This window comes from Diadema setosum, chromosome 14 (genome assembly GCF_964275005.1).
Source record: "Diadema setosum chromosome 14, eeDiaSeto1, whole genome shotgun sequence".
NCBI lineage: Eukaryota > Metazoa > Echinodermata > Echinoidea > Diadematoida > Diadematidae > Diadema > Diadema setosum.
In genome coordinates this window covers 38,610,670-38,626,334 of record NC_092698.1, presented here as the reverse complement: position 1 = coordinate 38,626,334, position 15,665 = coordinate 38,610,670, and the positions used below count along the sequence as shown (strand labels likewise).

The following is a 15,665-nucleotide window of genomic DNA, read 5'->3' as shown; positions in this document are numbered from 1 at the left end:
GTTAGAAGCAAAGTCTGTTTCTGGAAAAAAAAAATGTTAACTCAGTATACTTTGAGCTGCTATGGCATGGAAACTATGTTAGGAAATTTATACACAATAACATTTTGATAAGGCAATAATATGCAAAAATTGTCATCTGAACAATATATAGGAGATGTTATACTTTAAGTCAAATAATCTCAGTCTCTGTCTTAAAATCAGTCAATTTCCACCATAAATCAAAGCAGAAATAACATAATATTATTCATAGCCATAAAAGAGTATATTCGATGGCTTTTACAATTACTAGGATGTGATTTGTCAACAGATCGTCACAGGCTACTGTTTACGAGAATCGTAAATGTCATATTCTCCCTGGTTGTGATTGTTTTCCCTCGAAATAATGTAACTCCCTGGCGGTCCAAAGAATGTTATATTCCACCACATATCAGCTAATACCTGCAAGCGCGCCGGAACACTTCTGTTTTTTTTTTTGTTTTTTTTTTTTTGTTTTTGTTTTTGTTTTTGTTTTTTTTTTTTTGGGGGGGGGGGAGCAAAATCTCAGCGGGGGCACATTGTGACGATGTGAGATCCTCGGCGCGTGAGCGAAGCGAGTGAGGGGGGGGGGTGGAAAGGGGGATTACCCACCCCCCCCCCCCCCACTGTAGGGAGCTTTTGTAAAACAGGGTACAAAAGTCGCGTTTATAGACCAAATTTCTAAGGAATTAAACATAGTGAAAATAATCAGTGCGAAGGACTGTGATCATTACATACGGGAGTACATAATAATGTGATGGTGTGAGATCCTCGGCGAGGGAAGGGTGTGGGAGGGGGATACCCCCTCCCACGGTGGGGACTTTTTGTAAAAACAGAGTATAAAAGTCGCGTTTATAGAGAATTTAAAGCAAATTTCTAGGGAATTAACATATTGAAAAAATCAGTTGGAAGGACTATGATCATAACATACGGGAGTACATTAATAATGTGATGGTGCGAGATCCTCGGCGAGGGAGCGAAGCGACCGAGCGGGGGGAGGGTGTGGGAGGGGGAATACCCCCTCCCACGGTAGGGACTTCTTGTAAAAACAGAGTATAAAAGTCGCCTTTATAGAACATTTAAAAGCAAATTTCTAGGGAATTAACATATTGAAAAAAATCAGTTCCGAGTGGAAGGACCATGATCTTAACATACGGGGGTATATTATGTGATGGTGTGAGATCCTCGTCGAGGGAGCGAAGCGACCGAGCGGGGGAGGGTGTGGGAGGGGGATACCCCCTCCCACGGTAGGGACTTTTTGTAAAAACAGAGTATAACTAAAAAGTCGCTTTTATAGAGCGAGCCACTTTCACTTTTCAATTTATCTGAAATGTACTCATTAAAAGCTTAAACGTGATCGCATCGTTCGAACAATAAAAAATATTCTTATACTACTAGAAAGCAAAGAAGAAAATGAAAAATGTAAGGTTTACTATAAAGGTATGTTTCAGGGGCACACTCGAGGACACGAGGCTACCATCTATACACTAAATTTACTCATAAGTTACTATTAGTGTATAGATATATCAATACAATAATGTATGTTGTTAGTGTATTATTTTCGCATTTTTGCATTTTCAGTTATGAAATTACAACATTTAGACAAGAAATATATGCCTTTATTGTTCATTCTGGTCTTTAAATCAGTGATTAATTATTTGTTACAGGGGGCACTTTGGGGTGTCAAAAACTCGTTTTGCCCCCCCCCCCCCAACATTTTGTTGTTGTTGTTTTTTTTGTTTTTTTTTTGGGGGGGGGGGGGGCAAGTGCCACCACTGCCCCCCCCCCCCCCCGCTTCCGGCGCCCTTGAATACCTGTATAGATGATCATGACCTACATGATCTTGAAGCTTTTTCAAAAAAATAATTATGTTAACAGGTTTAGTGTAAAAATGTCAGAGGTTAAATTAAAAGAAATACACAGGTAAAAATGTCAAAGGTAAGAATGTCAGAGGTTACATGTGTGCATCAAAATTAACTTTCATGCGACCCATACATTAAACAGTTAATGATGGTGATGACTATACTATGTCACTGAATTCCATGTCCTTTCCTACTAAATATCAAGAAGAAACAAAAACACTTGAGAGGGGAGGGCTTAACATTTTTTCGATAATCAACAAAGGTATCACTGTCAGGGAGAACATCGCAAATGTGTACTTACTAAGTTTCATGATACCTTGATTCACATTCAAGATATGAAAGAAAAAGTGAAATACAGCACTTTCATCAGCGCTTTGACATTTTGGCAGGAAATTTCCCAGAGAATATCCATTAGGTAATACATGTATATATTAAGTTTCAAAAATCCTACAAGCATTGCAAAAACATGAGGGAAATAGTGAAATTTTGAGGGCCCAATTTACCTTGATCTTTGACCCCTGACCTTTGACAAATGACTCCTAAATTCCCTACAAAATCCTTGTCAGCACCAAGTTCCATGAAGACACCTTGAACCACTTGCGAGATACAGAGAAAAAAAGTGAAATTTTAACATTTTCACCTGAACTTTGACCTTTGACCTCTTGACCTGAAACTCTCTGGAGAATCTTATTTTGATAGTACATTGTATTCAGTCACTAAGTTTGAAGAAAGTACCTTCAGGCATTGCATAGATATGGGGAAAATAATGAAATTTTAGCATTGACCTTGAACTTTTTGACCTTTGACCTCTTGCCGATTTCACTTAAAAACTGCTTAATCACTTGCCCCATCATACGTCACCTTTGGACCAGGTTTGGTGAAATTTGCATAATCCAGTCTTGAGTTATCGCGTAAACTGATACAATTTCCTAAGTCGACCTTGACCATTGGCTTCTGGTACATTCGGGTATTAATATGCACAATATGCTAATTGGGTGGTATTTGCATAGACAAATAGTGTTTTGATATTACAAACCATTTCTTTTTGACTAAAGGAAATGCATACTACTTCCATAGTTTTCATCATAAAATGCAGTTCTTAGACTGTAAGAAAAACTTTAACAATAATATGTGACTTTACTTTCTTTATTAATTATGCAAATTAGCTGGTAACGATGGTTCAATTATTCAAATTCTTTTCTCATTTTGTTTCATAAAGTCTTTCTAACGGGTTATATCTATCTAGGATGAGATTTAAGAGGAGTTTCATTATGGCTTCATTAAGGCTTTTTGTTTGTTCTGATTATCTATTAGATGTGTAGGTATTGATATGCATATTATGCAAATAACAGGTTGTCTGCATGCATAGAGACAGTTTGTCTCTTCAGATGAATCATTTACTTTTGACCCAAGGAACATCCATCCCAGGTCCAAACTTTGTACTACAAGATCCAGTGCTTAATAGTTTAGATATTCATTCAAAAATGCAGATTTTTGCACAATAACTTGCGTAATTATGCAAATTTTATGTTTATTTACATAGGTATGAAATCAATTTTTGCAGGAATTGTTTCCACTCATCCTCTATAGAAGACTTCTACCAAATTAGGTATTTCCACTAGATGTACATATATTTTTAAATAATTTTATATGTATTTTTGCATAAATTATGCAAATTAAGGCTTATTTGCATAAATACAGATTGTCTCTTTAGATGAAAAAATTCCAATTGTACAGAGGAACATGTGTGCCAAATAGGACATTTGTACTATAAAATGCAGCGATCACCCCTTTTTTCGCCCTTAGCAAGCCTACTATAGGGAAAACAGTGAGGTTCAGCGAAAGCACTTACATCAACAAGACGGTCGATGTCGATGTATTTCTGGTGAGTCCAATGGGTTATATCTTAACGCATTCTTTTACAAGTAATGTTTGGTTCTCTTATCCTTTAGGCCAAATATAAAATACTAATAAGCTGCTTGTAATGACTCCCATTTAACAACTTGGAGATAGTTTTAAAGGGTGTGTACAGTTCTGGTCGAGGCGAGGATTTAGCTTTTACATTTTGCGAGATATTCAGAAACCACTCTATGAGATGTCAACGAGCATGCAATTCTAAGGGGCATCAAAAGTTTTTTTTGACGAAAATTGGTTTTGAAATGGTTGAGATACCAAAAGCAAGGTGAAACAAAGAGATCCTAATAAAATGCGTGGCCTGTATACTTGTAGTCTTTTATTATTATCACTTTTTTTTTGGATATCTCAGCCATTTGAAAACCAACTTTCATCAAATAAACGTTGAATCCTTCTTAAAATGTCATGCTCTTTCATATTTCATATGAGGTTTCTCATTATCTCACTTAGAAATGTAAAAAACATGAATCCCCACCTCAGCCAGTACTGTACATCCCCTTTAAAGTGCTTGAAAAAATATGTCAGTATGGACAGCTGATGGAATAAAAACATTAAAATCACACGTTTCAATGGGTAAACATTATAGATTAAAGACGAAACAAAAGAACTTTTGAGTAGATGTATCATACATTCATTAAAGAGACGCGCTCGAGAAGGTGCACACCTCCGCACTTCTCTACTTAATATTTTATTTGATCTGTTTTCGGCCCTTGTTTAATTACGAGATATGTTAATATAACAATTGCATTCAATGACACTTCGTGATGTTAATATCAATGCTGTTGATATGTATATCATTTGAAATCTTGCTGTTAATTCTATCAGTGAGCATGATACATGAGCTAAAATTATTGACGACAATTTCTGTTGGTGCCTGTAGGGAGTTCCCTACGCAGATCCACCGGAGCGTTTCGCTAAGCCAGTGAGCAAGACTCCATGGACGGGCGAGAGAAACGCCACCGAGTTTGCCCCAGCCTGCCTGCAGGTTAACAACACTGAAATCCCCTACATGTCAGAGGACTGTCTCTATCTGAACGTGTACTCCCCGAGTAACAAGGTGAGTAATATCTGTCCCTCTCACGAGATGTCTCTGGCTGGATTGTCTAATTCCACTTTCTCTACATTTTACGGATATGACGCCTCGATATTTTAGGAAAATCTAGGCTTTGATTTGGAGTCATCCCACGAGCCCGATACCCACGAGTCATTACGGCCCACGAACTCGACAATGAAAAATGGTCCATGAGCTTGACACAAGGCAAATAGGGCCCATGAGTCAGACAGTAGACAACCAAGGCCCACGTGTCCGACACTAGACAAAAAAGGACCATGAGTCTGACACTATAGGCAAACAATTCAAGGCCCACGAGACCGACATTGCTTAAGCCCAATAATGTAATGAGCATCGGACCTGTGGGCCTTGTTGACTTAGTGTCGAGCTCGTGGGCTTTGTGACTTATTGATAAAATTCCCACAGTATACAATGCACGAGCAATTAATTGGTTACTCCGACCATTTTCATATATACGTGATCCTACGAAAGAAAAAAATAGTAGAAAAGGCAGTTTCGTAGACGTCCAAACAACATTTGTCACGTGTTTTACCATTGTCAACCTGCGAGTGATGCTTCTCATGTAAAAAATTAAAGGTAAGCCTTGTAAAAACTGTGTGAGAGCAGCGAGGTGGAAAATATCTCTCTTCCACCTCCCTGGTAAGAGCATGCACTTCCCCGAAGCTGTAAAATATAGGCCTAAATATTGTTTTCTTCCTCAATATCTCCCTCTCTCTCTTTCCGTGTACATTATGTTGCAGTCATCTGCTGTTCCAGTGATGGTGTGGATTCATGGAGGAGGAATCAGAACAGGAACCGCTATGACGTATGACTTTTACGGCGTTCCATTGGCTGCTGTCGGTGACGTCATTATCGTGACTGTTAACTACCGATTATCGATCTTTGGACAATTTACTACAAGTAAGACTCTCGTACGATTACAGTTCTTGTAACAGTCACAATTACTATATCAGTATCGACTGAAGAAATGCAAGACGACGTCAAAAAACACAATGGCCCGAATTCACGAAGGTGGTACAAATGAAACCATGGTTTAAAGGGCTCACACCCGTAAATACAATGGAATGTCCCAGACCCCTTCACAAATTCGTACCAAAGATACTAAAATAAATGAAGAAAAAATTTTATTAAAAATCAATGATGTAGTTTGGCAAAAATCTGAATAGCTGTAGATATTGAGTATGAATTCTTCTACAAATTGCATTTTCGGTTGGAAGATGAAAGCTTTTCTGGTGGAATTTGACGGGACTATATTTCATTGGGTACGTGTACGGAAAATGGGTGATTTTTTGAGTCTGGTTTTGCGGACCCCTGGACAGAATTTGGACTGAAGAATCCACCCTGAAAATTTGATGGATGAAAGGGTATATCTCACTTATCCAGGTTAGTGAAGCTGAAACACCTCATTTCTCCCAGCTATTTTACAGAATTTTTTGAAATTTGATTTTTAACACACATCCCTATGGGGAAATATTTATGGGTGTGAGCCCTAAACCATGGACAAAAACCATGGAGCGCCAAGTGTCGCATGGAATATTTCGTTACAAAATCAGTAATTTCGTCGATGAAATTATCATTTTGTAACGAAATGACAACATTTTTTATCTAAATGAACATTTTGTTCACGAAATGATAGTTTTGTAAACGAAACCGTCATTTTTTTCGACGAAATGACCAATTTTGTAACGAAATATTCCATGTGACACTTGGCGCCCCATGGTTTTTGTCCATGGTTTAAACCATGGTTTCATTTGTACCACCTTCGTGAATTCGGGCCAATGAGTCTTACGAAATGATGTTGTTAAAGGCATAATTTACCATTTGCAGAAGAAACAAAAACCCAGCATTAGTGCTTTGAAATGGTTCTTAAGTGTGAGTAAGGGATAGAAACAACCACTGTAAAATTTGAATCCGTATTATCGTTGTTAAGTATTAAACTTAAATACAATATTCATAATAAAAATGTATTCAGACTAAACTGTCCACAGTTACGGTTTAATGAGAAAACACTGATATCCTCTATCTCTTTGTATTGATGAATGGATTACCTCAAATTTATTTAAAAGTTTCCTTCGCTGCTGATGTAGTGATGGTGATATTGCGCAGTAATTCACTTTCATAACCCTATTGAATCTATTACATCCGTCTTCAGTGGATGATGTTGCACCAGGAAACTTCGCCATGTTGGATCAGGTGGCAGCGCTAGAGTGGGTCTACAATAATATCGAAGGTAATAATTCCTTGGAAACGGTCTTGCATGTTGTAATCTATTGTTCAGTTCAGTTCAGTTTATTGTAACGACTCTATAAATTATTGCTTTGGTTCGTATGCACGTTTGAAGAGATATTTAGGTACTGTTTTGATTCAACTCACATAATTCAGTGCAACGCAGGCTGTCGTCATATTGAGGAATTTCCAAAGTAATTCTGAAAAAAGAAATAGATATTCTCGTGCATAATTATTGCTTTCTGAGAATGCTATGCTTATCACAGACGTGACAGAGCAGATGACGATATCACAACGAAATATTCGTCCTTACATCTGAAGTGCTCATGATGCTTATAGTATATATATATATATATATATATATATATGTCTATATGTTAGTAATATCATATATACATATATATATATATATATATATATATATATATATATATATATATATTGTAGTTGCTTCGCGTATTGGCAGTACTAGAAATAGCAATAAGCTGTCATCCCTGATGAAGAGGAAGGATCCTCGAAAATTCGGATTATTCATTAAAATCAAAATTGGCATTTAATGCATTTCTCTGTTGTGACATTATTATTATCATATAATTATGTATATATATATATATATATATATATATATATATATCTTATACGGCCAAGGGCGCCGGAAGCGGGGGGGGGGGCAGGGGTGGCACTTGCCCCCCCCCCCCCCCCCAAAGTGCCCCCTGTAACAAATAATTAATCACTGATTTAAAGACCAAAATGAACAATAAAGGCATATTTCTTGTGTATAATTGCGAAAATTATAATACACTAACAACGTACATTATTGTATCTATATACACTAATAATAACTTATGAGTAAATTTAGTATATAGATGGTAGCCTCGTGTCCTCGAGTGTGCCCGCTGAAACATACCTTTAGTAAACCTTACATTTTTCATTTTCTTCTCTGCTTTCTAGCAGTATAAGAATATTTTTTATTGTTCGAACGATGCGATCCTGTTTAAGTTTTTAATGAGTACATTTCAGATAAATTGCAAAGTGAAAGTGGCTCGCTCGTTCTGCCCGTACTTATAGTAAAATGAAAAGTCTTCATAAGTTATTATCATAGTCCTTCGCCGTGATTTCTTTTACTGTGTTTATTTCCTCAGAAATCTAATCTAAAATGCTCTATAAAAGCGACTTTTATACTCTGTTTTTACAAAAAGTCCCTGCCGTGGGAGGGGGTATCCCCCTCCCACACCCTCCCCCGCTCGGTCGCTTCGCTCCCTCGACGAGGATCTCACACCATCACATGATATACCCCCGTATGTTAAGATCATAATAGTCCTTCCAACTGATTTTTTTTTTTTCAATATATTAATTACCTAGAAATTTGTTTTTAAATGTTCTATAAACGCGACTTTTATACTCTGTTTTTACAAAAAGTCCCTACGGTGAGAGGGGATATCCCCCCTCCCACACCATCCCCCCGCTCGGTCGCTTCGCTCCCTCGCCGAGGATCTCACACCATCACATTATTATGTGTACTCCCGTATATGAAATAATCATAGCCCTTTGCACTGATTATTTTTCACTATGTTTAATTCCTTAGAAATTTACTTTTAAATGGTCTATAAACGCGACTTTTGTACCCTGTTTTACAAAAGCTCCCTACAGTGGGGGGGGGGGGGGGAATCCCCCTTTCCACCCCCCCCCCCGCTCGCTTCGCTCCCGCGACGAGGATCTCACATCGTCGCATAAATGTGCCCCGTTGAGATTTTGCCCCCCCCCCCCCGCCCAAAAAAAACCAAACAAACAAACAAAAACAAAAGTGTTCCGGCGCGCTTGTATACGGCTACAAAACAAAGAAAGCCAGTTTATGTTATTCTAGTTCTTTTTGTTTTGTTGAAACGTTTCTTCTGTCGAAATTGATATCAATGCAAAAACTAAGATCTTGTATCAAATGGTTAAAAAAATGATGATTTTTTTTCCATGCCTGCTGTCAGCCTTTGGAGGAGACAAGGACCAGATAACTCTCTTCGGTCAGAGTGCGGGTGCAGCTTGTGTCAATCTCCTCCTCCTCTCCAAGCTGAGTAGGCCTTGTATCAGCAAAATCATCATGCAGGTATATAGAGTACATGGGGCACCTATTCTATGACTTGAAATTGTTCTATTTGAGATGTTGTCTCTGTAACCATCGCGTCTTCCCAAGTTGCTTTTTCCTACCCTCTTCAAAATGTTCTTTTCTATTTCCGTTTCTTCTGATTCACGTCTACTTGCTAATTAGTGTCTTTTCTGTGTACTTATCGCATGCCTTGCTTTATTCATCATTATATCGAATGAAACATTTGTTTTATGCATCCAAGTGATAGCCCATTGCAAGACATTGTAAAATTTGATACTAGGTAATGCTCGAATGCGCGAAGAAGAAGAAAAAAAAAGCACCACTCCAAAATGCAAACAGTTTGAGAATTATGCTGCCAATATTAGGAGGTCTTTAAAACATATCACCATGCTGATGAATCCATGCTAATGGTTTATTTGCACACTGCTGTCTATTATATGGGAAGTACTGAGTATTGGATATGATGGATTCTGTCACTCACAGATGTCCACTTTTGGAATTATTTAGCGTTTATATCCAGGCTTATTATTTTTTTTTTCGTAGCTTGATATTTACACATCAGAGACTGTGTGAGTATGGATGGAGTTTTCAAAATAAAAACATTATCATGGAGTTTTCGTCTTTCTTGTCTCTGTGCGCAGAGTGGGACTTCCCTGACTAACTGGGCCTTTAGAGATGACCCCGAGTTGGAGAGACAGTTAGCCAGAGAACTGGGTGAGGCGATGGGGTGTGACACGTCCACCTCAGAACTATTGGTGTCGTGCCTTAGAACCAAGGATCCCCTTCAACTATGCGAAGTTGGAGATCGAGTAAGACAGAAAATGAGATCAAAGTCACGAATACCTAATTGCTTACGTTTATTTACTCATCTTTCCATCTGACTGCGGTAGATATGATCCAAATTCAGCACTTCTGATCATGAAACCCTTGAAAAACAGACCGGTGTTGTTGTTTTTTTTTATGCAACTGCATAATGGCGTTTAGGTCATAGTTGCTTGATGTGAAAATGTTGCGATTCTGAAGCAAAGTCAATTGGACGTCTCACAGACAGAGTGAACAAGAACATTTTCACTGATATCATCGCATTTGACTGCTGAGCCCTGGACCAATACTTCAGGAAGTTATACGGCAAACTGTAATCTAGAAATAGCCTTTTTCGCTTTGAATTATTATAATCCGCTTTTTTTTTTTGACTGCGAATTAGAACTCTTGCATTACCCCCCCCCCCCCAAAAAAAAGAGTAAATGATGGGGAGAAAATGTTTGTGTTTGCTGTCTTACTTATCTCTTTCTCCTCCTACAGCACACGCTATTTAGGTGGGAGGTTTGCTTACACTTGAAAGATATACTGTCCAAAGCCCGAGATGAATTTCTAATTGTAACGTTTGGCATTTCATTTCCATATTCATTCAGACAGATACCCCGTGATTCTAGACGGGGTGTTCCTGCAGGAGAGCCCTCGCTCTATGTACAACAAGGGAGATTTTCCCGATGTTCCAATCCTCGCTGGATTCAACAGAGACGAAGCCGCCTTGTTTGTGTACTTCGCCTATCCCTCCTACGCAGGAGCTGAGGAACATCCGCACCTCAATCGAACTGTGTTTGATGAGATACTTCAAAACACACTCGCATCAGTCGAGATGGATGACGCCATCATTGTTGATGCCACGACACATGAGTACGTAGACTGGACTATGGCTGATGACCCCTCGGCCGACTACTTCCGATCCAGAGTGGACGTGTCCGGAGACATGGACTTCGGGTGCCCGACCGATTTGGTGGTTAGGGAGCACGCCGAGGCCAGCTATCCAGTCTTCCGATATTTCATGACTCATCAACCAACCAAGTGAGCATTTACTTTAGTTTCCTTATTCATTTGCCCAGGTTTGACGGTATTGAATTACCTACGACTCTGTTTTGTAATTGTTTGTTGCTGTTGTTTTATGTACCTTGGACCGACTCGCCTAAAACATATTGGGATAGAGCCTTCTCTTTTGTTGCACCACGTCTGTTGAACTCTACCAATCCCACTTTGTAATTGTAAAAACCTCGATACCGCTCTATCTAAATGCTGTTTCATCATTATTATCATCATAATCATCATCTTGTACATTTCGTTGATTTTATGGGTGCTGCTCATTATTCCGAGGGTTCGCTATTCCGAAGGTTTGTTATTCCGAAGGGTCGTTAATCCGAAACACACAAATTCCTTATACCTAGACGTTCGTTAATCCGAAAATGAAAAAGGGTTCGTTAATCAGAACATTTGTGGCGTTATTCCGAAGGTTCGTTATTCCGTAGATTCGTTAATCCGAAAATGAAATTCGGAAAAACAAATCTTCGGAATAACGAATCTTCGGACTAAAGAGCCTTCGGAATAACGAGCTGTAACCGATTTTATGGATATGGAAAACAAATGAGCCCGAGCTTGTTTATCAAATATCAGTAGTCGCTTGGAATTGGAAGCCGTATTAGACGTTTCCATATTTCCTGATGAATTCAAGAATAAATTATCATTCTTTTATAACTTTTATTTCCAAATAACTTTTGATCCACAGTTATCCATTCAGTTTATGACAAGTTTCATCTACTGCATAGTATGCACTTCTTTCTTTCTTTTTCTGTTTTCTTTGTTTAAGGAGCTATTTCCAGTATGGATACATTGTTCCTTCGACTCCATGGCTTGGGGCAACCCATTCGGAGGATCTGACGTTCGTCTGGGGTATTCCATTTATTGACGAACTTTATCACATCAAGGGCCACAACATGACGGCAAATGAAAACGCCCTCTCTGTTAAGTTCATGGAATTTTGGACGAACTTTGCCAAGTCGGGGTAAGGTAACCTTGCTCTTCGTCCTATGTAGGCCTTATTTAGATTAAAATAAGATTATTTACTGTTGAATGTCACCCAAAAAGGCAATGAATAGCCAGCTTGGTTCAAGATATTCCGTGTAAGTTGGAACTTCTTTCAAATTCAGAACTGTTCTACTGAAAATCTTTTGATTTCTGCTGTTGTGAACTAACGGTACATTATTTTTGGCTCGGTTTTCAACGACTTCATTACGAACAGAAGCAAAAGTGATTTTCCCCTTTTGTTTCCTTCTACAAAGAAATCCCAGTAAGCCGAGCATGGATTCAGACTCGTGGGAAGGACAATACGCCTGGCCAGAGTATACGATCCCTGAACTCACATACAGGGAGATGACTGTAGGACTACTCATAGGGAGGGCTATTAGAGCCAGACAGTGCCATTTCTGGAACCAGTACATTCCTTCCCTCGCTGACTTCACAGGTACGATTCATGCCACTTCTTTGCGTTTAGCTCGATCTCAAAGTACATGCATTAAGGGTCAGGCTTTCTTTTGCAGTTTCATTTTAATGGTGATAGATCATGATATATCCGTCTATTCTATTATAAGGAGTAATACACTGATCTAGACATATCTAATGTTATATTTACATGGAGGAATAGATATTAAACACCACAATAACAAGGATTGTATGTTTGCAATGATGATATACTTAATATGACATACTGTCAGGAGGAGACGCTCACTTCATCTCAAATTTGGTCTTCTGACGTAATGAACATTCCCTCCCTACTTTTATTTTTAACTATTTATTTTAGGGCCTACTTGTATAACGTTGACCACTTCGTTTATCAACAAATAAATCGATACCGCTAGGATCTTCCTTTTGTTTGTGTATGTTGTAAGAGTGTTAGCATTACACTCAGTCAAATCATTGATTATAACAAACTTACTCGAAATGCACATGATATATATATATATATATATATATATATATATATATATATATATCCGTTTGGTATATATCCGTCGGGAATATGTAGTTTGTTGAGGATTGAAAAGTGCTCAATGCTGTAAAGCAGAGCATATTAGGCATATGTATATATATATATATATATATGATATAATGTTTTACCACTATAATCAGTTCTTCAATGACCGGACAGGAATTAACATACAGAGGACTGACAAATTGTTGTTCACAAGAAAATATTCATATTACCTTGGATTTATATTCATTTTATCCAGACGATATGAGCGAATTGGAGAAGGAATGGCGGGAAAGTTATGGTGACTGGAAGACGGAGATGACAGCATGGCAGCAGGCGTTTGAGGAATACACAAATGAATCTACCTGCAAATAACCTTCTTTGTTACGATTCTCAAACCTGTGCAAAGAGAATGTCATGTGATCAAACTTGTCAAAAGAGAATGTCACGTGATCAAACCTGTCAAAAGGGAAATATCACGTGATAACTCTAGCATGGCTTATTATTATGCGTACTTTAGTTTTTCGTCGTCTTGTTTTCCCTTTTTGTTTGTTTAATTCATTATGAAGCTGTCACAAGTACATCGACACTGTTGTACTGTATACATTACAGTATTGTAATCCCTTTACAGCTTCATGTCCTTGAGAGTATTGTCATGACAGTTTGTAGCAGTTTAGGATGTAATTTGGTTTTCCATTTTGGGTACACCTCTAGATATACCTAACACTAATTAACACATCATACAATAATGTTATTTTCCTGATACAGTTCAAAATTACAAGGCTAGTTGCAGTTTATCCTATCGTTTAAGTTTGATTTAGGTGATGGTGGTAACACAGTGCGAATATAAAAGTAGAGTTGTAAACACATGGTAAAGGTTTCAGTAATTGAAGATCTGCGTTGTGACAAAAGTCTACACATGATCACAGCCACCAATGTATGTATATCGGGTGTAAAGACTCACTATCCTTCAATTTTTCACATGATATTTTCTCTACCTACTTTTGTTCTTATCTCTTTTAAGTATGCAGTATTTCTCTGTCAAACAGTTTTAGTTGCACAATTTAGCAGTGACCTAATTTGAACGAATATCAAAAGGGATATTCCTTGATCTTGTCTTTGTGTATTATTTTTAAAGACTCCTTCTACTTTTGACTGTCATGATTTCTTAGCCATTGATGTGAATATCTTCCTTTACAACATATTAACGACAACGAAAATACAATCATGTCTGTTTGGTTAAGTGGCTAAATACGAACAAAGATATCAAGACGTGTTTATCAATAATCGTTTGCAATAATACATGGAAGAGAGAGAGGGGAATGAAAATCGGGTATCTAAAGATAAACGCAATGTATGCTGCAATATCCATATACTTCTGATATTTACAGTACATATGCAAACGATATACGCATGCAAGCATTAATGCAAATGTTTGAATAGACATAATCTATATATCATATTCTTTGTAATTGAGGTCATTTTGCCTCGAATACCAAGAACAAGCAGAGTTTGTCAATTTATTACAAGGATTAGACTCTTTTTTATATTTATGTATGGATGAGACCCTTGATATCATAGGCTATATGTATTGTTTTCATGGTGTTCAGTTTAGAGTCGAATGTGCGCTGTTTTTGTGTATCTCTAGACTATAAGAGTAAATCCGTCTGGTATGATTTCACAGCACAAGTTACAGCCAAAATCAGATCAAAATTCATCACAGACCAGGGACGACCATCATTCAGTCATTCTTTTCTATAACTTTTATTTCTTTCATCCTTTATCTAATCCAATACAGAAATTCCCCCAAATAAAGGAAAGCTTGTGCTAATGTAAACTAATATCTGTGTGAAGCATCTTCAGAACTGCAACGTTTGAAGAGAACGTTTCAAATATAGGAAAACGCAACACACTAAACGCGAGCTTCCCTTGGACTCTTTTGGACTTGGATATTTATTCTGCTACAATAAGTGCGTCAAAGAAAAGAGAAAAATCTGAACTTTTACCCAGTTTCAATATTTGGCTTCATCCTGTCAACATCATAGGTAAAGAACCACAATCTGACAATGTCAACTAGACTTATTTATGCTTGCCTGAAACCCGTATAAAGAGATCATATCGAGACTGTTGTCCTGCTTCATGCTGGGAAAGAGTCTGAGCTAGAAATGCGAAAGAAATATTTTGTGTTTGTTTTTTCTTTGATTGGAAAATGACATCCATTGCGCAATGACCTCGTGTAATTTCAAAACCCTGCTTGACTTGACATATGATAGTGTTTCTTTGAGTGTTATAAAAAAACAACAACTAAACATTAAATATCTATGGGGAAAAAGAAACACACACACTCATATATGATATGTATAATATATATATATAATACATGTATGTGTGTGTGCGTGCGTGTGTGTGTGTATATATATATATGTATGTTATATAAATATATGTATGTATATATGTATATAGAGTTCTATATATTCGAATATTCTTTTCCTCAATATGTAGAGGGCAATAATGTTTTGAGCATTACTTGCGTGAAGCAAAACACATAGGGTTTATAGAGTGTGTACGAAAGACGTGCAAATAACTCGCAGATGTACTACAATTACCGTGAAATAACTGTGTAAACATGGATTCGCTTCTGAAAACATAGGCCATTGTAGGTTGATATTTCACCTGACC

The 15,665-nt window shown here is 37.6% G+C and overlaps 1 protein-coding gene across 1 annotated transcript; it reads left to right on the top strand.

The window, feature by feature from the left end:
- Nucleotides 1-1,944: 1,944 nt before the first annotated feature.
- On the top strand, nucleotides 1,945-13,361 carry LOC140238346 (acetylcholinesterase-like). Its single transcript, XM_072318279.1, has 13 exons — nucleotides 1,945-1,953; nucleotides 2,750-2,754; nucleotides 3,684-3,762; nucleotides 4,672-4,848; nucleotides 5,604-5,763; nucleotides 7,016-7,093; nucleotides 9,069-9,187; nucleotides 9,829-9,996; nucleotides 10,309-10,322; nucleotides 10,604-11,032; nucleotides 11,826-12,020; nucleotides 12,298-12,479; nucleotides 13,246-13,361. The coding sequence occupies exons 1-13, from the start codon at nucleotides 1,945-1,947 to the stop codon at nucleotides 13,359-13,361; spliced, it is 1,731 nt and encodes a 576-aa protein (XP_072174380.1).
- Nucleotides 13,362-15,665: the final 2,304 nt, after the last annotated feature.